The 27,509-nt window shown below is 35.9% G+C and overlaps 1 protein-coding gene and 2 long non-coding RNA genes across 4 annotated transcripts in view; 1 reads left to right on the plus strand and 2 right to left on the minus strand.

Moving 5' to 3' along the window:
• On the plus strand, positions 1-25,480 carry HPGD (15-hydroxyprostaglandin dehydrogenase). Of its 2 annotated transcripts, XM_038136049.1 has the most exons (7): positions 1-208; positions 378-501; positions 4,447-4,553; positions 15,368-15,464; positions 21,566-21,642; positions 23,583-23,746; positions 24,829-25,480. In XM_038136049.1, exons 1-7 carry the CDS (start codon positions 116-118, stop codon positions 24,965-24,967), a joined length of 801 nt encoding a protein of 266 aa, XP_037991977.1. In that variant the 5' UTR covers positions 1-115; the 3' UTR covers positions 24,968-25,480. The 2 variants fall into 2 exon arrangements, with proteins under 2 accessions (XP_037991977.1, XP_037991978.1); XM_038136050.1 differs by lacking the exons at positions 21,566-21,642; positions 24,829-25,480 and having other exon boundaries at positions 2-208; positions 23,583-23,715.
• On the minus strand, positions 15,477-23,576 carry LOC119700626. The gene is made up of 3 exons (XR_005256835.1): positions 22,850-23,576; positions 20,989-21,039; positions 15,477-17,165 (listed from the first exon to the last, which is right to left on the minus strand). It is a non-coding gene; the product is annotated as an uncharacterized LOC119700626 (long non-coding RNA).
• LOC119700627 overlaps positions 24,997-27,509 on the minus strand; it is a 16,893-nt gene continuing 14,380 nt past the window's right edge. Inside the window, exon 3 of the long non-coding RNA XR_005256837.1 lies at positions 24,997-25,901. This is a non-coding gene — a long non-coding RNA (uncharacterized LOC119700627). The remainder of the gene's footprint in view (positions 25,902-27,509) is intronic.

Here is a 27,509-nt window from a genome sequence, read left to right on the forward strand (position 1 = left end):
GAGGGAGGGCAGAAGGGAGGGCACGAAGGAGGGAGAAAGGAAACCGGGCAGGTGACAGCGCGCTGGGTTGCTCCGGCTCGGCGGGCGCGGAGCGGGCGGCAGGAGCGCGGCGGCCATGCACGTCAATGGGAAGGTGGCTCTGGTCACCGGCGGGGCGCAGGGCATCGGCCGGGCTTTCGTCCAGGCGCTGCTGGGCAAGGGCGCCAAGGTAAGCCCCGGGAAGGACGTCCTCCCTTTCCCTCCCCTCTGCCTGCAGCCGGCACCCGCGGGCGGGGGGTGGTGGCAGCCCCCGGAGCTCGGCTCGGCTCGGCTCGCGACCTGTCCGTCTGTCCATCCGCCCTCCCGCCAGCCACTCATTTTCCTCCCGCCCCGCTTAGGTAGCCCTGCTGGACCGCAACTCCGAGGCCGGACAGGAGAGCAAGGCGGCCCTGGACGAGCAGTTCGAAGCGCAGAGGACGCTGTTCATCCAGTGCGACGTGATGGACCAGGAGCAGCTGAAAGGTAGGAGAGGAGCGCTGAGCGCTGCGCCCGGGCTGCGGCACCGGCAGGCGCTCCGCGGAGAGAGAGCTCTGCGGGACAGCCTGCTCCCGATCGCTTCTGGCACTGACCCAAAAACGATTTGTTCCTGAACCTGCACATGTGAAATGTTGCTACCAGCATTACTACCACAATTTCTCTTTGTTCCTTGGCACATCAGAAAGAAAAGCCAAAGAAGTCATTTCCATTGAGTGTTGTGTGTAATATTTTTGCATGAAAGCCTCTGCAGAAGATAATTGCTATTTTATGAGTAATATATATAAACTTTAAAGCTCAGACTTGCTTTTTATGAGGTTTCAGTACAGATTCCAAGCTGCATTCCCTCGTCACAGGAGTAATAAATTCTGTGCTGGGTTGCAGTACTCTTTACATACAGCACACTTACTTTCATTGTGTGCTGCCACAGCTGAAGGAAGAACTGGCAAAAACTGGCACGCTACTTCATCATGGGGTTAACTATAGGGTGATAACATTTCACACACATTTTGCAGATGCATGAAATGGAAGCAGCTTCCTTCATAAATGGTTTGCATTTCTGTTTTCACTTAGTGGATAAACAGTGTTCCCCCTACGGAGTATCATATAACATTGATGTACCTTCACAATATTTCATAACAGGCACATCACCTCATCAAAGTTTCATTAATAAATGGTACATTCATAGGTAGTGACTCAGATTCACATTTTGACATCTCTTTTGTCAGTGCCCTTTCCCCAGATCAATTTCTGCCATGCTAGATGTGAACCGTTTTGGTCTGTTTCCATTCATTACACTTCACTGGTCACTTTCTCAATAGTGATCACTGAGCATAGCCATTTCAGAAAACATTGTTGCTATTCCAGAATTCAGCCATATTGTCCACTGTTCCAAGATAGCATGATTATTCCTAATTCTATAGCTTTACATTGTCTATTTGTAAGAAAGATGCTGTACTTTAAATCTGGGATCTGCTGTAATCAGCAAAGTTTTTATCAGCTAGGTTGATGATTGACTTTTTCTCGAAGTGGGAGGAGTAAGGAGCAAGAAAAAGCATCCTAGGGGTAGGAATAACATGTGCTGCTGCGTGGGTGTTACCTCAGTGTGCCTTGTCTCCCACACTCCTCCTTTCTTTAGTGCCAGGCAAGTGCAAGACCAACAGGGTGTGAACTGGGAGCTGGAGTGAGTAGGACAGGTCAGCAAGGGAGTTTTTGGAACCAAGTTAGTAGGAAAAAAGCAATCACAGTAAAATTGGAAGTGGCTCTTGCGAAGAAAAGAGCAAGAACAGGCAGCTGCTGCTGCTGCTAATGCCTCTCTGACCATTGCATTAATCCTGCTGCAGGTTTCTTACTATCAATTTTCAATCATGTCTCACAATCCTTTGGGGATTATGAGCTGGTTTTGGTGTTGGTTTTTTGTTTGTTTGTTTTTAACTTTTTTTTTCATATTTTTCCACTTGCAATTGTAAGCTACTACTTCACAAATTTAGATTAATTTCACATTTAGGGTTTAAAGGTTGCATCAGATGAGTCAAGTCCTGTACTTTATGTTAAAGGTCATGTGTGTGAATGAAGTTCCTCTTTTTTTTAGCTTTAGCCCTTACAGTAGGAAGGAAGTCCCAGTACTAGAACTAGTATTTCTAAGTACATCAGGCTTATGGGCAAGAAATCATCTGCTTAATTTACTTTCAAGTCTTGCCTGTACTTTTTTCTCTGGTGGTTCTTTCACCTAATCCCCCACAAAAATCTCTTATCTCATCCCACTTTTGAAAAATCACCATACTTACTATTGTCTTACAGGGACATTTGAGAAGCTCACATATAACTGGTGTTTGTGCTGACTTTGCATTGTTTTTCTTACCTTTCCTTTAAAATGGATCCTTCTCTTAATTTTTCCTTCCTCACTCAATATTTCAAACAAATATCTGCTTTTAATTTTTTATGGTTCCATAAGCACTAAGTGATGTGCAATGCAAACACAGAATTATTTTTGAATAATTATGTTTGAATAGGGAAGAATAAATCTACTTATACTGATGTGTAGGTGACAACTTCAGTAAGAATTTACAAGAAGATTCTTCTTTTTGTGGATAGATGATAGATGGGATTACTGTAGGCAGATAAATTTTTACTAGAAATATTCCAGACACAGACATGCAAAAACTTTTCTCAATATGTAAAATAGAAAACTACAATTAGTCGAGTCTGTGTAAATTTAATTTAAAAATCATTGGCAAAATAACTATTATCCATGGTGGGTTTTGAAGACTCTAACTCTGAATAGAATCTTCAAAAACATCTTTCTTAGGGTAGATGTTATTTAGAGAGGGCTTAAAAGGCAATTAGCTAGTTTCCAAAATTTGGAAGATAAATAAGGATCCAAATTGTATTTATTTTACTCATTCAAAATAAGTTAAATACTCATTTCTGCTTTTAATAAAGCCAAAGGTTTTCATTTCAGTCCTTGCCGATGCAGAATTGGAAAGATAAGTGACTGAAGAGTTGAGAAATCAGAGAATGAATTGGCAACAAACATAAGAAAATATAAAAAAGGCAGACAGACCAAACCAGAAGATTTATTAATATGACAATATTCTAGTATAGAATAAGAATATTAGAAAAATCTGTACAATAAAGGCAGTTGGACAAATAAAACCTGTCCCATCAGCTGCCCAGCTCTTGCTCCGATCACAAGATGATGATTATGATGGACCTGAAGCATTGACGCAAAGAAAAGGTTGGTGCAGGAAAACCTTTGTAAACCCCTGCAACTGCTGCAGAAAAAGATGTCTGCAATCCAATGCTATGCACCTGATTGACATGAAGGACCAAGCACTAAGGATCAGGGAAGGAAGATGCCTCTGGCATCACCTTTCAGTGAAGTGATTTCATCAAGGCCTACCAAGCGTAATTTTAGTATACCTGAAAAACTGTTGATTTTGAGTCAAATATCAAACAATGTTTTTTAAATTAATATTGGGGAGGTGGTGTCTTGGTTTACATAATAGTAAATATTTAGTGATGAGGAACAATATTTGGAGGGGAAAACAAGCAAGTTATATATACATGTCAGAAAATGTCCTCAGTCCTGGAACATCTTAGTCTGGAATGAACATCTGGAAGTCATCTCATCCATCTTGTCAAAGCAGAGCCAGGCTTAAGAAGTTTGCTCCTCATTCTGACATCATCATGTTTTTCTATACACATCTTTTGTCTCAGTTCTAACACTGTCACCTGGGAAAACACAATGTCATTGTGGAAGTTTCCCAGTTCTCATTTTGAAATTCTTTGGAAGACAAGTCACTATTTTTATCCTCAGAAAAAAAGGAAGATTTGAATTTCAGAAACACATTATTAAAGTTACCTGACAAATAGGATATATAATAACTTATCCATAAATAGATATATCTAAACAAGAATCATGATTAATTATTTGTAGTTGAAATATTCGTGTCAGTTATTCATTAAATAAAAACTGTGTTCTTAGGTTAAATTTGGACTGAATTAAGAAAATTTTTCTGAACACTTGAAGCTTTTGTTTTTCATTCAAAATAGATGGTGTCAAATCTTGACTTTACTACTATACCAAACTGCTACAAATCAAACTATAAATGCTTAATTTATGTAATTGGGGTACCAAACATCCTATCTAATACAAATGTTTAAGTGCTAAGAACTTACAACTTCTGTTATCAGACTATCAAACTAAATGAAAAGGCAACAATGTTGTCTTAATTCTTCCACTTTTCCTAAATTTATCTAATGTTGATGCATGTTAGATAAAGTATTTAATTTCATGTTGCTACCTAATGTTTAAGAAAATAATGAAGACATTTTGGTAGACTAATAAACCATTCATTTTTGTGCATGCATTGTTTTTTATATATTACTTTCTGAAGTTCTAAGATATGTCACTCTTGGATCTTACTATAGGTGCTTTCAAAAAAGTAATTGAACATTTCGGAAGGCTGGACATTGTGGTTAATAATGCTGGAGTGAACAATGAGAAGGACTGGGAAAGCACTATACAAATTAACTTGGTAAGCATTATCTCTTTTCTCCTGTCTATATTTCGGTATTTAATGTTGGAAAACAGTTAACAGCCTGTGGCTTGTACAGATTTTGCCAGATGGCAGAACATTAATTATTGGATTGGTAAGTACAGCTACTGAAACCCCTTAACTGAGTGTGTGATGGGTCCCTAAAATTGTCTGTCCAAGATATACAGCACTGTGTAGAGGTGCTCAGATTATCTATCTCCAAACATTCCCTTTCTAGAAAAATCCAGTCAATTCCCAAATAGGTGTAAGAATTGACTGCTCAAGGCAGTAGAGCTGCATCTACAGTAGGCCAGTCTGTTTAAATGAATGTTTTAGAACATTTTAGTTATTTGTGAGGCTCAGCTGGCCTGCATTGGAGTGGCTCAGCTGGCCTGCATTGGAGTTGCCATTTGTTGATACTACAAGTAAATTTGTTCGGCCAAGACCTCCACACTTTCCTCACCAACCATGCCAGCATAAAATCTGAGTTTTTATATAGGCCACTTCATCATCATCACTTGTAGGAGCACACTACTTAAGGGCACTTACCCCCTAAAATCCAGTACATTCAACAAGCCTGGATAATTCATTTTCAAACAAACTGTTACCATTTCTTTGATATTATCTGGTATCTCGTCAGATGAAACCACGATATCTGTTTCTCAACTGAAAAGTTTTTAATTTGAAGTACATCTCTAGGACATCTAAGCTCCAAGGAATGACCTTTCTACCATTAATAGAATTTCTAGGTTAATGAAATTCAGCTTGTAGTTTACCATCTGTGAAGTCCTAATTCACTGGTGATTCAACAAGTCACCACATGATCATACTTACTGCAAAGAAAGTAGCAAAAGGAAGCTTTGAAAAGTAAAATGTGGAGTTTTCTCATTTAAAACTTGTTGTGCAACAAGAAAGCTCAGAATATGAAAATTATGTGTGTTTTTGTCAAAACTTTTAAGGACAAAGATACCCGTCTTTAAATCCTAATGCCTCCAAAAAAAAAAAAAAAAAAAAAAAACAAATTAACAATATAACTCCAGGACAAAAAACAAAAGCTGTATATGAGAGAAGTTACAGAAAAATTAATGAGAAAATTGGTATATGAAAAAAAAAATTGAAGTTTCATAACACTTTTCTCTTGATTTTTTTGTATCTATTTCTTACATATTCATCAAGATTTAAGTACATATATTTCTTCCTCTTTATTTAATTTCTAATATGTTCCAAAAAATTAAACATTAGGAAACTTCATATTGTGAAGTAACAGTGGTTTGTCATCCTCAGTGATAGGGAACATCCGGGTCTCTTGGTACAGATCCCTTGAATGCAAAAGAAGACTGTGTTCTAGATGACTTATTTCTTTTTACTTTTGTGCCTGGTTTTAACACATGATATAAGTTAATGTAGGCAGCCACACACCTGTCAAATTTGCAAGCACAGATAATTAGTCTGGAAATAGTCTAATCACTGGAAATACTGAAGTCCATGTGGGAAATATGTTTGACTGTGATACTTGCTGTCAAGGTAAATATCCTCACTTAGAGTGATGTCTTAATAATTTTTTGATGTCAAGAGCTTCAAACAAAAGATGTTGAGAGCCTCCTCCTACTACATTGCAGAAGACACCAAATTGGGTGGGCAATTGATCTGCTGAGGGGTCAGAAGGCTCTGTAAAGCCTCTGTAGATCTGAACAGGCTGGATTGATGAGCCAAGGGAAATTGTCTGAGCTGCAACAAGGTGAAGTGCTGAGTCCTGCATTTTGGTCACAACAACCCCATGCATTGCTGCAGGCTTGGGGCAGAGTGGCTGAAAAGGTGCCTGTTGGGAAAGGGCCTGGAGGTGCTGGTCAACAGCAGCTGAACATGAGCCAGCTGTGCCCAGGTGGTGAGGAAGGCCAGTGGCAGCAATATCTTGGCCTGTATCAGCAATAGTGTGGCCAGCAGCATCAGGGCAGGGATTGTCCCTCTGTAGTCAGCACTGGTGAGACCGCACCTCAAATCCCAATATTGAGTTTGGGCCCCTCACTACAAGAAAAACACTAAGGTACTGGAGCATGCCCAGAAAAGGGCAACAAAAAAGTGAAGGTCTTATGAGGAGCAGCTGAGGAAGATGAGGTTGTTTAACCTGGAGAAAAGGAGGCTCACAGAAGCCTTTTCACCCTCTACAATCATCTGAATGGAGGTTGTAAGGAGGTGGGGGACAGCCTCTTCTTCTGTCTTAGACGTGATAGGATAAGAGAAAATGGTCAGAAGGGCTGGGGGAGGTTTAGATTGGATATGAGGAGAGATTTCTTCACCAAAAGCATTATCAAGCACTGGAACAGGCTGCCCAGGAGAGTGCTGGCTCACCATCCCTGGAGGTATTTAAAAGGCCTATCGATGTGGTGTTTGGGGTTATGGTTTAGTGCTGGACTTGGTAGTGCTGGGCTAAGAGTTGTATTTGATGATTTTTAAGGTTCTTTTCCAATCTAAACAATTCCATGATTCTATTTTTCTTTTTTCTTATCACAAGTAATTGAGCAGGAGCAGACCATAAGGGGTCTCCAGTAGCAGAAAATCTGAAATCCAAGTCTTAGAAACCTACATGCTTAACTGTCAATTTAGTCCTCTACTTTTTTTTCCTAAGGGAATATTGTATAGTTTATATGTTATTATATATGTAAGAGTAGAAGTACAGTTACGAGGGTTAAATCAAAGCCACTCTAAGATCCTTTCCCTGTCCAACACCGAGTCAACTTATCTCAGTAAGTATTTCTGTCTAGCTTCTGTAATTTCCGTAAAACAAGATATAACACTTTGTACTTTTTGGTTTTTTAATTATAGCAAAAAAAAAAAAAAGCTGATGCACATAATATCTTCTATGGGTTGGTTCTATAAAATATTTTTCTGTTTCTTGTAGAAAGGAGCAAAATATATATGAAATACATTCTTTCAAAATATCTTGATTTCCCTCTTGTAAGATAGTTTAAGTATTCTTTTTGTATTCTTAAGAACAGAAATAGCTGCTATAGCCACACATATGTGTGAAACACATCATGAAGATATTTTTTTTATTTTAAAAGGGGAAAAAAATCTACATGCCAGTCGTTGTCTCAGTGATTTCATTTATGTATTGATATAACAAATATTCCCTGCCCCAGTTTAAAGTACAAAGTACAAAAGTAGAGCAGTACAGAGCAAGATAAATCAGAACAAACACATCTGGGGTGTGTTCTTTAAGGCTGAAACAGTTCACAGAACCGGTTGGTCTTTAAAAGTTCCTATAAAAGGAATGCTTTTACAGGAGTATAAGGGAGTTCTCTTATAGTACTGCTTGAGAAAGCATGAAGAAGAAGGTTCTAAAAGTGGGACTTAATTTGGAAGGAAAATGGAGTAAAACACAGTTCCTACTGGTGCCCATTACAGCTTCCTGAGAGCAAGAAAAGACAGCTTGATAAAGCCAGGGAGGGGGTGTAGGAAGGAGTACTGACTACTAAAATTATATTTCTATTGCAGTGCTTTCCATCATTTTGCTACATTTTGTGCTAAAAATCCATCTTTTCATTACTTTATTAATACTTTTTTTTTTTTTTTTTTTTTTTTTTTTACTGAAGTAGTCCAGCAATGCCATCTATTCCTCACCTCAAATCTCATGGTGTTTACTTGATTGATATCAGCTTGATCATCAGAGGCTTAAACTAGTGAAACTCATGCAAGGATACACTCTTGTTATTATGACACATAAAAAAAATGAACTTGGCAACCATACAAGAATTCCATTTTAAAAAGATATTTCCAGTGTAGTTTCAGCAGTCTGTCACACACACATATTTGGGCACAGAATAGCACAAGAATATATGACACATAAATTCTTATTGAGGGTCCTACCTACAGTCCTCCATCATGACAGTCTTTATTGCAATCATAAAAATTTTTACCTAAGGGATCCAGAAATTTTATAATCTGCTTTTTTTTTTGTTCTTCAAATCCCTAAAGCAAGAAAAGGGCCCACATCTTTACAAGCCTTGAACATGTATGCTATTTAAACATGACTGTGTGTTCTAAGAAGCTTCAATAATTTGCTCTTGTGTTGATGTGGCTTTCTGGAACCACTTTAATTAAAGTGGCCACTACAATTACAGTGTCTTTTGTCATTACAAATGCACTTAGCGCATTTTGTACTAAAGACAATCCCCCAAATTACCTTTTATGCTCGTGTCAGAGGTTTCTGAAAACTGACACAGGTTGCAGTATACGGTTAAATGTAGCAGTACTGGTATCACCTATGCTTACATTTTAAATATTACCTGAATCAAAAGTTTAAAAGTACTTTATGTGGCATTTTGACCAGCTTACTGTTTCATTATGACAAAAAATTAATTTCGTATATATATTTAAATCAATTCACCAAATGAAATTATGAAAAAAAATTGAATGAAAAATCACAGCTATCTCCTGTTTACGTGATAATGTTGCAGTTTTAACACATTCTGGCAAAACTTTAAATTTCAGTAAATTTCAGGCCAGAACCTGGGTACATCAAAACACCCCAATCATATGGGATTCAATTATTTAAGCGTTGTCCAGGAGTAAGTAGAATTCAAGTGCACACATAAAGTTTCTTCAGATGCATGACAGTCTTATTCTTGATTACTTGGCAAAATGTAGAAATATGCAACAATTCCAAGGTTTCACATTTTTCATGAGTTTGCACAATTTATTTCCACAAGTGACAGAAGTAACAAATTTCCATGAATTTAGAAAAGTCCTTTACTGAAATGGAGTCTACCAACATCAAAATACTTAGATTGGAACTACAGAGAAGGTAATGCACCACTGTATGTGTGACTCCGTTCAATATGGCTCATGGTGAAATACATGTTCCAGAAACTAGCAAACCTTGCAAAATCATTGTTTGCTTATCAGTAAGGACCTATTTCTCAGAAGGCCAAGTACTATTTCAACAGAAGACAGAAGGGTAGCTAAGCAAACATCAGAAGTGATTCATTGAATTTATTTTTGTGACAATGGCATCATGATCATCTGTTCAGCTGATGATGATCAGCATCATGATCATCTTGCACAGCTGTTCCACTGTGCAAGCTATAAAAGGGAGTATGCTGCAACCTTCTTCTGGTCCAAACACCTTGCTGGCCTTTCCCAGTGTACCAGGAGAAATGAGAAGGACTGAACTTTCATCCCCTAGTAATGTAACCTGGACGCATAGCTGGATTCAGCAGTTGGAAATAACCACTAAATCCCGCAACAGAGACCAAGGCAAGCGCCATTTCTCAGTGCCAGCAATAGAGAAACAAAGCAAAACAAGCAGTACTATCTGTAGTAGATGAAATGGCATAGGTGACTGATTTACTGACAACCACTGGCTACCTCAATGGCTTATTTGCCTATTCTTCAGCATAATTTGATGTCAGAAGACGAAGTGTCTAAGGGGAGATGTGGCCAAAAAATGAGAAATGACACCTGGAAACTAGTAGCACAAGAATCAATTCTCTATGTACATAAAGAAGCCTCTAGGTATAATTATTTTTGCTGTTTATATTGTACTAGGAAGGACACTTACCCTAATAGCACAATAAGTCAATGAATTTTTTAGCTTATGGTTTTAATGTATGTTTCCAGTAACCAGTGTTGAAGTATAATGAAAATCAAAGGTTTCAAACTAAAAACGTAAGACCAGCTATCAAAATGGAATACTATTCCTGTGTCCTTCAGGAATGTGGAGGTGTATTGAATGGGGGGAGGGAAGCAAAGGAATCTGCACCATAAAAAACTGAAGCATAGTGTTTCATTCCCACCCATTGTAAAAGAGCTATTGATTTTTAGCAAATTATCTAATCCTGTTATGTATTCCTTTCTCCTTTCTGCTTCTTCCTCTCTAGACTTCTTGTTTTCCACAGCTGGAGTTGTAAATTCATACTCAAGAGCTTAAATTTTAATTTCATGTAGCAATCAAACTAACCTATTCATAGGACTGCCAAGGAACTTGCATGCTTGCTCCAACTTGTCTACATCCTAGAAAATCTACCTTAAAAAAATTACTTCCACCTGTCCAACAGCAAAATGCTAAAACTTTCCATGGATATCACAAGCAGCACTTTTAGTTTCAGAATTTTGAAGTTCCTCTTACACAGTTCACAAAGTACTTTTAAATGTTTCATTATAGACAGTCATTGATTTACAACATCACTCTTTGAAAGACAAATGATCTTGAGTCAAATTCCAGCTCTGTGCTAAGCTGCTTTATGAAACCACAAGTTAGTGGCTCTTTGATTTTTATATTCAGTACCCCAAGCACTGAAATATCTTAGTTCAGGAGCCTACATAAAATGTTAGGACTGATTACTATTTTGTTGTCTCAAAAGAATTCATATTACCATATCACCTTGATATCAATATAGTGCTTATCTTCAGCACTGAAGATGCTGATGTATTTTTTCAGCATGAAGTAGCAGATGTATCTGACAAGTGGTGGCAAGCAAAACCTTATTAAATAGGTGTGAGAAACTATTTCAGTTGGAACAGCTGCCCTGAAACACTAGGAAAAAAAGCACCGTGTACTCAGTTGCTTTCAAAGCAATTGTCACTTGAAAATGATGGTGATTAATGATGTCCTGGGCACCATCACACCATCACCAAAAAAACACTTTGTTTTTTTTTAATAGATAGATCTAAAATGAAACACAAAGTATGAAAACTGACGGACATAATGTTGGAATACAAGAACATTGTACGCATTGGCTGACATTGGTTCCTAAAGGTGTAAAAAATAAATTAGTGCTCTACTGAAGACTCTGAGCCTAATTGAAATCACAGTTTCAATATATGATTTTTTTTTTTAGAATGATAGAATAAAAGGTATACAGCCAAAGGGCACTTGGATTTTGAAGAATCAAAGATTTTGTAAGTTTTAGTTCTGATTTTGACACTGGCAACTAAATTGCTATTTAAGAAATCATTAAATAAGTTACTAATTATTGATGCGTTATTCTCAAAAGCAACTGCAAATGTTTTGAGTATTTGCACAATTATTTTGCAATGTTTACCACGATGTCAGATACTATATTGGGTTTATTACTGTATGATACTTCAGCACGTCTGATTTCCTCTAATTTAAATCTGTAATTTATGTAACTTAATGCTAAGGCATATTCCTACACTCACCACTATAACTTTATTTAAAAGAATCCTAAATTTTCTGCTGGCAGTTGAAGAGTAAAAGTGCCTCCCCTTGAGAGCACACTCAGACCTCCAGTGCACCTTAATGGCCTGTCCTCATAATGTGCTCTAGTAAAACACTGTATTTTGGTAAGAAATTAAACACCAATGCTGCCAAGGTATCACGCTTTTCAACATCTAGAAGAACAGTAATTGAGATTATTTTCAGACTTCAAGGATACTAGTTTTCCAGGACTTTAAAAAAAAAAAAAAAAAAAAAAAGAAAAGTAGTTAAGATTTGGCTGTATCAATTTTTGGTTTACCTACATTTAGTTACAAAGCTGACTACTTTGATACCCCTTTTTCTTGACATATTTATGAAAAACATCCCTTGAGCTAAATGCAGTTGTAAACAAAGAAATCATAAAAAATTCAGCTCTAAAATGCCTTCCTGTTCAAAGTCTCCCAGCATATTTTCATCTTAGGCTGAGTTAGATAATTTTTATTAGGTAATTTTCAATTTAAATTTCCCAGAATTTTTATTTAATAGATAATCTACAAATTATTGTTGGTTAAGAACCTGGGATTAAATTATTAGTCTTAAAAGTACAACTGGAGAACTGCACAATCTGAAAATACTTTTAGTTTCTTTCATTTAAGTGAAAGGAAATGACAGATATTTTCATCATAACTTAAAACCAAAAAAACTGGGTTCAGAAAGCACATAAATTTTGAGAGGATTGGAGAGAGGTGGATTCTTTCAAGAGAATGGGAAATCCAACACACAATAGAAGAAAAGTGCCATCTGCTGAGAGTGCCGGCAGGTTCTTCTCACCCTGGGTATGTGGTTCAGAGTTTACCTGCAGAACAATTCTGTGTTTTATCTGCCCAAACATCATAAATAGCCATTTGACCCAAGATCAGCCACACCCAGTGAGGTTTTTGCAAGGATCACAGGTAAGGATTACAAGGCTATACCAGGTGTAAGGGGCAATATCCAGATGGAAGTCTGCATTTAACTTGAAGACCACCTCTCACAATGCCTTTATGTAAAGGAGAACGTCTCCAGCCACTTGAAGAAGTACTAAGTTAATGGATTCCAGAGGGAGAAAAAAGAACAATACAGTAATTTTGATTGGACAGCCAAGCTACCCACTTTTTTCTTGGTTTGTAATTGTGGTTTGGCCAAGGACTCATCTAGCTCTATTATCTCTGAATTAGAAGGAATTGAAAAGCCTTCAAGGAGCCCCAAGCTACTTCCTTCTTCAACTGATTTATTGTCTCTAATCATCCTAAGTGGAATTCTCCTTTTCTGTTCAGCAGGCTGAGCCACTGCTCCAGGGCATGACAGGACCTGCACCTGCTCTCCAAAGACATCATTAACCCATTTCTTCCTCAAATATCTTCTGTATAGCCTCTCATATATATATATATATATAAGAAAACACACAACACACTCCACTCATGAGTCCAAATCTAATTTTGGTTGAGGTGCCAATAAGTTTATATTCAGATATAAGTATATCTTATAACAACACTACTGTACATTAACAATCTTGGTTTAAATAAATCAAACTTGCATGTGACAATCAACATTAAACAGCACAAAATCAACCTTTATAAGGACTCTGCTACATTCCAGGACATACAAGAGAAATTTGATTTAGTTTGGTATGTGTCAAGATACTGAAGACAATTCTTTGGAAAGCTTCTGTTAAAGCATTTAATCAACATCATCCTTTTTAAATAAATAAAAATATTTCTTTAAAAATGATAGCTTTAACAAGACTTTCCCGGAAAAAAAAAGGATTTTTTTTCTTTAAGAAAAATATAAAATATTATTTCAGAATTTTGAAATATTCATATTTTGTGGAGTTTTACAATATTCCAGGAAATAGATATTCTGAAAATATATTATTACAAAAATATCTCATTAAGCACTGAAACTATAGAAAATGGGAAAAGCTGATTCATTATCAAGATTCCAAAGCAAACTTGGTAATGAGGTCTCAGGTTGTTATATCTCTGTCAATGGGCAGCCTCATGTTAATTGAAAAATGAACCAGTGATATTAATAAAGTAGGACATGCACTCTTCCAAATCTGATTCCTATTTAAACCAAAAAAGCATGAAGGATAACTGAAAATTAATTAGAAGTACTACTTTATATTTTACAACATTCATGTCTAAAAATACCAGCTAATGAAAATGAAATATAATACCCATCTCAAGATTATTCCAATTTTGCTTTGGGATTTAGATAGTGACAGAAAAATAGTTACCATTCTGATTTTAAAAGCTTTTCTATTTTTTCCCCCAGTTTCTCTAGTCACTATCCATTAGGTTTTAGGCAAATACAGATTCTTCACTGTGTTTTTTTTAATGGGAAATTTCTGTCTCCATTATTCTGCAGGCCTTCTCTGGTCAGAAATACTGAAATAATCATGCACACTTCACCTTTTGGACATCTTAATTCATTTGGGTCAATAAATAGCACTAAACAGTCATAAAGTACAAAGTCTCATTTAAAAGCTGAAATAATATTTCCAAAAGACTAAAAGTGTGTCTCAATGTATTTTCCCATTTTAAGTAGAAATTGTAAAGCAAATATGAAATTCTTGCAGAGAGATTAAAAAAAAATGGTAAATAGTTATGGAACTCATCATTAATGCAGTACATTTAGAGAAATTTTCTCTAAAGTTATTATCTTCCACCAAGGAACAACATCTGCTGCCTTTTTCTTACTATTTGTTTCACTCTCAGGTAAAGTGACTTTCTGGGAGAAACTCTCTCACAATTCCCCCAGCAGGCTGGTAACCCAAGGCTTGATGTGTCTTTGGACATCTCAGTTTAAAAGTCTGAAGATCAGTGAGAGGAATCTCAGCAGAATTTCTGACTGCAGAAACAGATTTTAAGGAATCAAGATGATACATACAGGTCTCAGAAAATTTTTCCTCAGAATTTTCCGTAAAATTTTTTACCTTCTCTGTATTGGCCTGTGTGGGCTAACTTTCATTTGAGAGGAATGGTAAAACTTCTGTAACTTTAGTCAGAAAATAATGCACATTTTTAATGTATTGGGAGAAGAAATATGTCATGGTACTTAATCCTAAAAAGCGTGAGTTTCTTTTGACTTGAGCCTAATGTGGTTTTAAATATTAATGTTATCTTCAGACACAATCAGTGCATTTTTTATAATATAGAACAGGCTATCTCAACAAAAATGATGGTATTTAGATCAGTTCATCTGCCACTTATATTTGTAGAAAAGGTATGTGTTTCATCTCTAATTTACTTACTCTTTTTTTCGTTTCCTGCCCAGCTCTTATTTCTCATTTCAATATTTTAGTTTGTTTATTTATGTCTTCTTGAGAGAAATAAGTAAACTGCTATTACTTCTATCTATTGCAATTGTGCTTCTGAAGTTATTGAGTTGCAATACTGTGGAGTGTCTCTGTGCTTAAAAACTTAAAATCTTCGAAAGTATAAATAAGATTACTGGTAAAGCAATATAGGTTCTAAGCACCACAATAAAAGCAAGTTCCAGTTTGTATAAGCACAATAGATATTTTGAATAACATCAATAATTCAGTAAAATATTTTGAATAGTTTCAAATAATCTTTGAGTATCTTCAATAATTTCATCCTCTCTACACCAGACATCTGTGATCAGAGGAACCTACCTTGGCATAGAATACATGAAAAAAGGAAATGGAGGTGATGGAGGAGTAATCATTAATATCTCATCCTTGGCAGGTGAGGAAATTTTCTGCATAAACAATTTCTGCTGTGTTTTCTTCTTAAGTAAATGAATCATACTGATCAGTCTTAATTTTTCTTCTTTTTATGGCCCTTTCCTGTTTAGAAATATTTTGAACTGGTTTTCATCGTAGCAATAGAAGGAATATCAAACAATCACAAATTTAATTTGCTTTTGTAAACACAATTCAATAGAAAAAAATCAGTAATTTTCCTAACCTATCAGTCTTGCATTTAAAATCTTGAGCCTGATGTAAATTCCTCCATTCAACTCCAGAGGGACACAAATGTAGGAACATCTAAGGCTAGATTGTACCTAGTTTATTAACAAAGATTTTCACACAACCACTCTGTGTTCCAAGTCCTTCCAGCTGTGACCTACCTGTACTTGAGAAGTCATAAAATTAACACTCATATTTCACCAAGCTGAAGCAAGCACTTTCTTTGCTCACTACTTATCTATTCTATAACTGCATTTCAATTTATTGGTATAAAAATAGAATCCTATGGATTGTACACCAGTTGGTGCTGTTAATGCTATCCTTTTGTGAGGCAGAATTCTGCACCATTTCCTGTAGAAATACTCAAAGTTTCAGTGACTGGGGTCCCAGCAAAAAAGCACAGCTGAGGGCAAAACTGTACATGGAGAATGAAGTCACCCAATAACCCTCCTCAAATTTGGTGGGGTAGTACTTGCATTTGCTCTTTTTTGTTTGGAGAAGTTGTTCTTTTGTTCTACTGTCAGACTGCCTGTGAAAAATAATACATATGCTACCCGACACTCAGATTGTCAGAGGGGTTTTTTGGTGTCTGTGCAGATTACCAAATTCTAGCCATTTTATTCCAGGATATTCCTATGTTTTAACAATGAAAAGCCCGTTAAGATAGCACCAGCTATAGTTAACTGATTGTGCACAGGTATGTATGTTCTGAGTAGTTTAAGTTCTCCTGAAAACCTTTGCTTTTGTGATAAAAAGTCCAGTTCACCCTACTGACATAATGCATATGGATCTTGAGGATCTGACTTAATGCATGCACAGATGTCCAAAGGGCGAGGGGGTCTTATTAAAAGACTCCATGTACCTTTAAGTTAGCATTTTTCATACTGCCTGACACATTGCCTACTGATGCCAGTAAGTTTATCTCTATAGGCTGAAATGGACATTGTATTGGGTCCAAATTAACCTGACGGAAACTGCTTGCAGTGCAAGAGGTCATCAACACAAGTAAAATATTAAACATGTTCACAGAGACACCAATGCCCAAGGCAGTGCTTAAGAAAGGGTAGGGCTAGCAAGTGGTTTGATTCCTTTTATAACTGGTTTCAAATGAACACAAAATTATTTTGGTTTTAAGATTTAAAAGCTTGGCTGTTCTGTTTGTTAAGACAAACCGTTTCTTTGCTTTGTTTGGTTTTACATGACTTGTGTTTAACAACTGTTTCCAAGGTCATAAGGAAAAACACACTTTAAAAGCTAACATATACTAATTTTTATTGCTTATTTACTTACTACTGTTTTTGCTTTGTGGCTGTAATTCTCCTTCCCAGTCTGAAAGTCTAAGTCCTGCAGTTTATGCCATATATGAAAGACAAATTTCCATTGGCTTGCTTAACATCCTCTTCAAGTGTTTTCTCAGAGCTAGCTTCTGTTGATCATTAAACTTCTGAGTGGTTTTGATCCCCACTGTCCAAGTTCTCTGTAAGATACAGACAGCAAACCTTCCTATGTCTTTTTGAGCAACAAGAAGAGTTGTACATAGTGCTTATATAAAATTCAATAATACTTCCTTAATTAGCTACATTAATTTAATCATTAAATCACCATGGGAATTTTACCAGTGATTTGGACTAGGGACAGAATCAAGCCTTACAATATTACATTTCCAAACACCCGTGGCACTACCGAAATTATTTCTGTGAAGTGGATGCTTAAAAGTTTTACTTCAACTGGATCAAAGCCAGAGACTGTCTATGCAGTAATGAGTCTTCCTTTTTTTAGTCTTGACCCCAGACAGGACTTAAAAGAGGGACAGAAATATGTGATCACATGCAGCAGGCACTCAACTATGTCTCAAAGCTACGAAATTTAATTTTATTTGATTTGTGCATTCATATAAAGAAGTAATTCTGCTAAACTGAGATAATGAGAAATGTGTTTTACTTCAAATTTGGCTCCATAAAAAACAATTTTAATGATTGCAGGTTTTTGCATTGTAATAGACTTAATTTTCAAATTCAAGTAATAAAAGGTTCTAGAATTTCTTCTCTAGTAAGCCACACATGGTAAAGGTACAATTGCATTTAATGGAATAGTTAAAAGCAACAGAGAAAGCATAAAAAACTAAATTTAACTCAAGAGGCTGTTTAAATTATTAAACTTAACATGGTCTTTTACCTTGTGGTGTACCTGTACCTTTTTTGCAAAGGGTAAAAGGGCAAAAGGAATTCAAGGCACACACTTTTTTTTTTTGATGGCTTTCATATTTGAAGAAGGTTTTCTGTGAAAATCAATTTGTATCTGTCTGTATTTTAGCAGACAAAAAAAAAGTCAGGGTATTTACAGTGGGCTTAAAAAATGTTACAATTTTTTAGCTTAGCATCATGCTACTTTTGTGAGAGGATGTTCGATGTGTAGTGAATCTGGACACCTTTCTGCTGCACAGCCATATCGGTTTGATTGCACTCAACTTCAAACATTCCGATTCCTCAAACAGCTGGTTTGTCTTCCCTTGATTGAAAGCCTCAGCCACAAGAAATACTTACAAGTATCTGTCACAGCAAACAAGCTTTTTTGGGACCAGATCCTATATGCATTACAAGAAAAAAAACTAAGCATGTGGTTACAGCACCAAGCAAGGACTCTGTCCCAGTGATACAGGGGACCAGAAGTGTCAATTGCGGTAGAACTGAAGCCTTCAGCTCAGCATCATGACAGAGCTTCTGGTCCCTCCCCTTTGTGAAAAGCAAAATGCTCAGCAGAATCTGCCAGAATGAGGTTAAAAAGAATTAGAAGCTATTCCCTTCAGACTTCACTACCAAAAAAAAAATCATAGAAATGGCACAGCTTAGAATTTTTGCTAGGATTTCTGTTGCACCTTTGTTTTGGCACTCAGGAAGACTAAAATGATATCATGGGGGCATGCAGAGAGAAAACCAGAAAGGCCAAAGTCCAGCTTAAAACTAAAAAAAGCTAATAAATCTTATTCAAAGAAAGGAACTTACTCAAATCTCTGAGGGCAACACATTCAATGGGAGAGTGTAACTGGGGAAAAATACTTAATTCTGTTTTTATCAAAGTTCTTTCATTTCATTGAAGTGGAATGAAAGGAAATACTGGTTTCAGTAAAGCCTACTGATACAATTCAAACTTGTTGATAGAATTCTCCACCTCTAGTATTAATTTCTCAGGATGTGGTTTTTGAAACTATTGACCATGATAAATAAGGAGTTGTACTGAGACACCTGACACTATGTCTTCAATGGTAGAGTGCTCTTGACACCAACAAGTAGAGTAGAATAGTGAGTAGAATAAGCAAGGGCAAAAACTGTCTCTCTCAGCCTGCCAGGAACTGAGAAAAATAGAACAGAGGAGTTAACATTGGAGCACAGGATTATTGTTGGTCTGCTTGAACTTGTTTTGGTAAACCAAAGAGCATCTTGAGTCATCACAAAGTCATTTTCAATTCACCATGCAGCAACATCTAGAGAGAGAAAAATCTAGCCATAGCAGCAACCTCCTCCTCCCTGTCTAAGAGATTTTAAAACCCAAATGTATCACTCTCCAGAAGTACACTAATCCATCACCATCCATTTGAACACCCTCCTCTTCTTCTCCCCATTATTTTGCGCATAATGGTCTCTAGTCCATTTCAGTGCCACTCTGCTTTGCATAAGATAATTAACTATTCATGGCAGCAGCAAATAGAATCCAGATTTTCTAACAAACGAATGCCCTAACCAATATGTTAGGAACTCATCTCTGCTCACTGGTTGAAGAAATACGTGAGCAGAGCAGACTCAATGTGACACAGTGGCTAATCATAAAATACTTTAGGAAAGTCCCTGGGACACACCACTAACAGAGGCCCAGCTCTTCCTAGGGCAGGGAAGTGGCTCAGAGCTGGAAAGCCCTCACTGGGGTTCTGAGAACTGAACTCAAGAACAAAAGTGACACAGGATTGTTTTTGTTTTATGTGAGGAATAAGACTAATTTTAGATGCTTTATCCAAAAGTGAGATTTTTTTCTTCGTTCTCCATTTCAGCGAAGATAATTTAAATTAGGAAGGAACTGGTTTTCAAAAAAACCCCAAAAATGCTACTAGTTCTTCTCTTTCTGCCTAGTTATTCCTGCTGTCTCTGGCATTAAAGTAAGTCTTTGAACCTTATTCCACCTCATTATTGTGAGCTATACCCTTTCTTTGTTTATTTCTTGACTTTGTTTCTCTTCCTTCTCAAGTAAAAGGTAATTTTTCTTACTGTGATTAAAAAATAAAAATAAAATTACTTCTAATTTCTTCCTCTGTGTTTCCCAGTAGATTTTGTCTGTTTTATTTCTGTTAGCTACAGTCTGATTAGAATTTCCTTTATTTGAACCATGTAAAGTACTTGAGAGTTTGGTTTTTTTTAAAAATAGTATTGCATTATTTCTAATGCACCAATATTCCAATGCTTCCAATAATCTGAAGAATGGTGATCACAAAAAGTCAACAAACAGAGGAATATTAAAAATTTGTTGTGATCACAACCCACAGGAGACAGTACAAAAGCCATTTCATAGAGTTCTTAAGCAGAAGCATAACACATTAATCCAAGCTAAGCAAATAAATACAATTTTAAAAGAAAAACCAGACAATAGGTTAAGTTCTTCATTTCCCAGTATTGAACAGTGCTGCTTTCACAGAATCATCAAGGTAGCATTTAAATCAAGATAAAACCTTGAAGCTGTCATGTTGGTAATTAGAGCTTTGAGCTGTCTTATAAAGTTCTTTCCATCAAATATAAATAGATAATATAATATATATAATGTATTTATATATATATATATATATATATATATGTATATATATATATATAAATCCTAGTACAAAAGGCCCATGCAAGTCTGGCATATGTAATTTTTCTGGCAAATCAATACTTAGAGCTAGATAGCAAATTCTTCATCTCCACTGAGGTAAGTCACAGCCCTTCTTGAAAATGTCAGCTTAAGATGTGAAGAATGAAAGATAAAAAAATATGAGTTATTAATTTGGATTATTTCTATTAGAACCAAACATTAAGGCATTAAAATTAATATCCTGTTTTACAATAGCACATTCAGGAAAACATTCTATCCTCTAGCTTTCAGACAGGCTAAAGTTTGCTATTCATAAGGGTCTAATTTTCAGCAACTACAGCATCTATTTGGTCCAGTTCAGCTTTCATCATATATTAGAAATTGTTGGCATGATTGGCAGAAATGAATGTGTGCTCATGGTCTGTCATTTCTTCTTGACTAGCTTTTTGCCATCTACTCAGTCTTACCAGAATTAAGTCCTTAGTTTTCTTCCAAAACCTCTGTTCTCTCTTCTTTCTCTACAACAAATAAAAATTTAGTACTCTCCAACTCAGACCATAAAGGTTTACAGTGTTAGCAGAAAATTTTCGTTTTGCTTCTCCTATTCCCACACTTCCTCCCTGAACACACTGTAAATGATTGCAGGTATCCAGTTCACACATTAGATAACAAAGCCCACCTAAAAGACTTTGCTCCTCAGTATACTTTAAATACTTTACTGATTCAAAGATGTCTCAAAAATCTCATTCTTGAGTGTTTTCTTCCAGATTGTGTCCTCTATTTTAAGTCCTACTTCATAGATATAACTTTTCCTTTTAAAAGTTATGGTTTTTAATTACTCTTCTTTTGCCTGCACATTTTTATTCATCTATTTTTTTCTTAGCCTATCCCAGATTACAGAATATAATTTACAAATGCCTACTAATCCATTTTATTGCATCTCTGACGCAAGATTTTTTACACTGTAGACCTATACGTGTGTTTAAGGTAATCACAAAATAGGAATATGCCACATCTTCATTCAGCTACCTTTTTATTTTAAAGGACTCATGCCTGCTGCATTCCAGCCTGTGTACTGTGCTACAAAGCACGGTGTCATTGGATTCACACGTTCCATAGCAGTAAGTATGCATTTTCCAAAAGGGTGTCAGCAGCTCCTTGGGAACATTTTTCATGTTCCTCCTCTATAGTCACACAACTGGAATTAATTTTATGAAAGAAAACAAAGTGTGTGAAACAGTGGAAGTTCCCTCCTTTCACAAATGGAATCTGAAGATGGAATAAGTACGGCGTCTGCGTGTTAATGACCGATTTGAGGTTTGGAGAACATAGAAGAAAGATGTTGCAGAGTAATTTAAGGACAGTGAGAGGCATCCAAAAGCAAAATTCTAATCCAGGTTTTAAACATATTTTTTCAGAACCCTGTCCCAGTCCTTTAAAATTTTGGTTTCCTTATTTCTAAGTCAGGTCAATGACTTTTTTTATGAGAAAAAGGCACTGAAGTGCAAAAAAGTTACTTGAACACATCATTATTTTTTCTTGCTGACTCTTAATACTCTGAAAAGGAAAACTGACACATTCAGGATGGGGCATGTAATATGACCATATTGTAAGTTTTAGCCTCTAAGTCCAAAACTTTCTAGTTAAGTTGAACAAGCAGTGTAATAAAACAACTTGGAGGGAGAAAATACTCTTTAATAGATTAATGTTAAAGATAATCTGCTCACATAAGTCTGATTTCCAAATTAAACACCTGAAATTATACTATCAATTTAATTACATCAATTACACTCTATCCATATTTTATGCCTCCATCCTCACACAAATAACTCCTTTTTCAGATTAACATAAAGAGGATAAGTGGATAAGTGCTGCGTGTATCATATTAAACACATCAAGAACACGAAACCTAGTTTTCCATTTTTGTTTTCTCATTAGAAATATAAATGTCACATCTAAACTCAAAAATAAATTAGAGGAAATGTTGTCTTTAAGGAACACGAAAATGCCGAGGAAAAAAAGAATAATAAACATAGTGAGCTACAGTATTTACCAAGAAAGGCTCTACAGCCTGATGTTGGGCAGGGCTGACACCTTACATCTAGGGCTTCAGTTTCTTGTCTCCCCAGACCAAGAGGGCAGGCTACCATGCCATGAAAATGACATGTGACTTACATAATACCTGAAAGGAGTCCATTAAATGTTAAAATAAATAGAACACAGTGTTTAACAGTTATGGGTATTCTTGGATATATCATGTGTAGTTCATCAGTTCTGTGCTACTGCTAAGAAAGTTCATCCAGCTCATCCAGTTCATTTGACTCATACCTGGATGTTGATCAGACTTTTTTGCTACATGCACACTTTGGTAGGAACACAAACAAGGGGTCCTACTTCTCTCAGAACAACTTGTGCTTCTTTCTTGCATCATGTTCCTGAGCTGCTTCCTGAAAAAAATTAATCAGTTTACAGGGACTTTCCAGTGGAGATGCTCCGCGATAGATTCATTCCTTGGCAGGGACAACAGAACAAGTAGAAAGGTTTAGCATTACAGTTGTAGGGATAGAGAACATATTGTATTTCTGTTGATGTGAGGAAGGTATCTTAATATAGTATCTTAAAGATTATTTTATTTATTTCAGAGTTTTCTTTTAATAAAAAAAAAGCTCCTATAAGATCAGAAGCATACATTTGGGAGAATCTTTTCTTGTTTTTGCTTAGTAGAGTTATATCATCACCCTAGAATACTATCAATGACATGCTAAAGAGCACTAACAACAAAAAGTATCAGGACAAAAACAGCTTCATGGAAAGAGTTCCGATTTCTTGTAGAATTATTCTCTTAACAAAAGAAATGCATTTTTTTCCCAGTAATCCCAGTATGATCACTAGAAAAAAACGTGCTTCAAACTTAGTTGTTAAAACAAACAGTAGTAACACAATCTCCTTACTTAGCAAGGCTGAAAAGTACTTTGTGGTAAATCTCATTCTTTGAAAATTTGCTTACGCAATACTGTCTTAAAATGTTGATGACAAATGCCTACCCCTTTCTCTTTTCTAGTTAGCTGCTAACATGGACAACTACGGTGTGAGACTGAACACAATTTGTCCAGGATTTGTCAACACACCAATTCTTCAGTCGATAGATAAAGAAGAGAATATGGGACAATACTATTCATACAAGGATGAGATAAAAAATATGATGCAGTTCTATGGTGTGATGGAGTAAGTCAAGTCAGATACCATGCAGGTTTTGCACTTTGTTGATGAAGAACAAGGACACACTTTCAGCAAAATTAAACAAAAGGGAAATACTGCCTCAGATAAAAGACTATCAAATGCATTATCCATATAGAAAGAAAAAAAAATGGCAGATATGTAAGCCTATTTTAAAAGCTGTGTGCACATCTGCACAGTGATATATCCCTTTATGCATTCCCATTTCCCAGCAAAGTCCAAATCAAATTAGCAAGTTTAATATAGTTCTTTTAGTTGTTAATAGCCTTTGGTGTTCCCTCATGAATTCGTTTAATCAAACTTGTTGTGAGATACAGGGTATTTAATTTGCACAGAATTTCCACAAAATTGTCAAGTGAACCAAGATAGAAATCAGAGCATGAACTGACAAAACTGGATTAAGAGCACAATAGCAGCCACGATGGATCAGATCAAAGAGTTACCTGGCCCATTGCAGTCTTGCCAACAAAGGCCAAAAGCAGACAGCTTGGACAGACTGTGAGAAGATGGCAAGCATAAAGTGATGTTTTTTAACACTTTCTTAGCTTCTTACAATTAGCTTCCAAGATGCTTCTGCACAAAGGAAATTGTATGACTGTGTTGTTTCACCCATACTTTTCTTTATGTAAAATATTTTGCACTTATTGACCACAGCAAACTGCATCTGAAATTATCCTTTATGCTAACTTGTATGCCAGCTCTGCTACAGAAACAGGATAAATCAACAGCAAAGAGCTGCAGAGGATTGTGTAAGGATTACTTCTGTCCATTTCCCTGACAGAGAAAACTTTGATAGGAAGCCCAGTGGCAGCTGGATGTCCACAGGCATTTATCAGAAACTAGAGCAAACAAATGATGATTTGTAAAGTAGCCACTTTAGATGTATGTCCTGATTGAGGAGAATACATGCCTCTCCTGAAACACTCATACCACCCCTGCTTTTCCTCAAAATAAATTTGTTCAAATGCCATTTTTTAAATTTTTCAGATATATAGATTTACATTGAGTTTCTTGTCCTTTTTTACATGTTCTACTATATCATAACTCTGAAATAACTTTTTTTTTTTCAGCCCATCAATAATTGCTGAGGGATTGATAACAATAATTGAAGATGATACTCTAAATGGAGAAGTTATGAAGATCACAGCATCCCAAGGAATTCATTTTCACCAATATGGCCAAACACCTTTTACATCATCAAAAAGATAAAGAATTGTTTTGGGTTAACTTCTTTTGGCTTTTTTTAAACAGAAAAAAAAATTTGAAAAGAGTAATTTTGGAGGAAAAAAATTAGTGTTTTTTGCAGATCATTGACAGTGTTCAAACCTTTACATCCTAATAACAAAGAGATAGATGAGAAAATCTGTTGTGGGAAGATGTTACCACACTATTCTGATTCTATAAGCACTAGAAACAGTATTTATTTAGTAGAATAAACATACTGTTCTGAGTCTTTTTATATTATTGTTTAGTAGTAGGGGCCACTTTTTTTTCATTCTGGTTGTTTTGATCTACATACTCCAAGCATAGTTTAGTTGATCTGACTTACTTTGCTATAATTCTTTTCACTGTTGTGCCTACTTATTTGCATCTTGAATTCTTCAGACCAGGAATTCAGTTCAGGAATCTAGATCACAAATGTAGCCATAAGGAGTAAAGAATTAACTTTCTCTTATGAAAGGTTAAATATGTGCAACTTAATATGTTGTATATCATGTAAGGAAGTACAGATTTTTAACTTCTTGAATTTTAGATATTTATAAAATATTTCAAAATTTTTAAATTTTCTTTTATATATATATATATATATACATATATATATATGTGAATTTTCTCACTCTGTATATACAAAGATGAATATTTTGGCATTGATTGAAATGTCTGCTTGCCTATTAAATCTTATTTTCAAAACCTTTAATTTCTTGCCTTCATTGAGTAAAATCTCAATTCAATCCTGAATAACCTGGTTTTTATCATGCCTTTTGGTTTCACAGGACATATTCTCAGATATAGCATGTCATATAGTAGCAATGAAAATAAAAATTGAGCTTCCTACCTCCTGAGCAGTACCGGACCTTCTGAATCCAGGGTAATCCTCCACTATATTTATGCAAAAAATCTTCTTACTTCATGGGTTACATGCCTAACAAAAAAAAATTTTCACAGTAATTTAATTAGGCTCATAGCATAAGAAGATTTAATAGCTCCTGAGAAAGCTGGAAAGTTAATATTTACCCTTCTTAGCAGCACTGACTTTAATTCCACTGGTTTTTGTTACTGAAAGGTGGAAACAGTCATACTTACCTTCTGTGGAAGTCAGGAAGTAATAAGTCTGCTCAGGGAGAAGAAAAGAAACAGAAACACATACTTTGAATTACTCATCCTTCTCCCAATGCCTGCAATTTTGGGTATGTTAACACAATTTTTTAAAGCCCATTTTGAATGCACACAGGATGCTAGCCACACCTTTAGCCTCCCTGACATCATCTGTATATGCCTCTGGATTAAAAACTACCTAATGATTTGATAGTATTAATTTCTAAGTTTGTCTCCTTAAAACCAGAGCACTTCCCAATACATGGCAGAATAGTGTAAAAGATGTGATGAAAACTTGAATTCAGCATGTGTTAGGTCCTAAAGCTGATAACCATCTACCTCTGTGCGTCTCCTTGTTAAGGAGGATTTCAACATAGTCTAGAAACTATGGAAATTAGTAGTAGTAGTAGTAGTAGTAGTAGTAGTAGTAGTAGTAGTACTTAATAATAACGATTGTACATGCCAAACATGGAACCACCAAACTCCACACTAGGACAGCAACTCAGCAGCTTCTCTCAGCATCACACTTCAAATAACAATAGGATTATAATTGGTGGTACATTGCTGGCTTGATTGCTTTTGCTCATCTCTGCTCCTTGATACCCCAAAAGAAACTTCTGCTTAACAGGGTGGGTTGACTTCCCCAGGGAATCAATGAAAGAATAAATAATTTAATAATGTTAGTAATAAAAGGCCAGGAGTCCAACACATGCTCCCTGAGGGAAGAGAACCAGAAAGAAATGTGAAGTTAATTACAGCTAATCATTTTAATCATTGTTCAGTTAACTTGTGATATTGCACTTCTATAAAATTCTAATCTACTAATTGGCATTATTCTAAGATTCCATTTATGTGGTGTATCAATAGTCACACAAGAAAAAATTAGATTCATAAAACATACAATTAGAGTACAGGACACCAGAAAAATCTAAGCCTATATCTGGGAAAGAATTTAAATTGTATCTTACATGTATAGGTCTTTTCTTCTGGATTAATTTTGTAGCTCAAAAGACAGATGTTTTCAAATCAAAACCATACAGAAAACTTCCTGAAAGGCATATACCACACTGATTTCCATCTGATAATCTGATAAGGAAGCCTCAGAATCAAATAAACATTTAAACTAAGATAAATCTGGAACCTACTGAAAGAAATATGTACAGTGAAGCAAAATCCTTGATGCAAATCATAATGTGAAAAGTAACCAGCAAAATTCTATGTTTTAATTAAAAAATGCCCCAAACTAATTACAGCTTTCCAGCTTCAGATAGTCTGAATTTAAACACATCTGGGGGTTTTATCTGCACAGGAAGAACAAGTTCTACATATGTTTTGGAAGGGTTTCCTGTAAGACTTCCCCCCAAACTTTGGAAGACTTCCAGTCAGAAAGAAGGAGAGCATATGTTTGATTTAAAGAGAGAAACACCAGAGAAGC

Source organism: Motacilla alba, chromosome 4 (genome assembly GCF_015832195.1).
Source record: "Motacilla alba alba isolate MOTALB_02 chromosome 4, Motacilla_alba_V1.0_pri, whole genome shotgun sequence".
Classification (NCBI taxonomy): Eukaryota; Metazoa; Chordata; class Aves; order Passeriformes; family Motacillidae; genus Motacilla; species Motacilla alba.

Excerpts from the sequence above, each read along its gene's own strand:
- HPGD (XM_038136049.1), top strand. The coding sequence starts at position 116 with ATGCACGTCAATGGGAAGGTGGCTCTGGTCACCGGCGGGGCGCAGGGC. Across the intron at positions 4,554-15,367 it reads GCACTATACAAATTAACTTG|ACATCTGTGATCAGAGGAAC; the intron begins GTAAGCATTATC and ends TCTCTACACCAG. Across the intron at positions 15,465-21,565 it reads TAATATCTCATCCTTGGCAG|GACTCATGCCTGCTGCATTC; the intron begins GTGAGGAAATTT and ends TTTATTTTAAAG.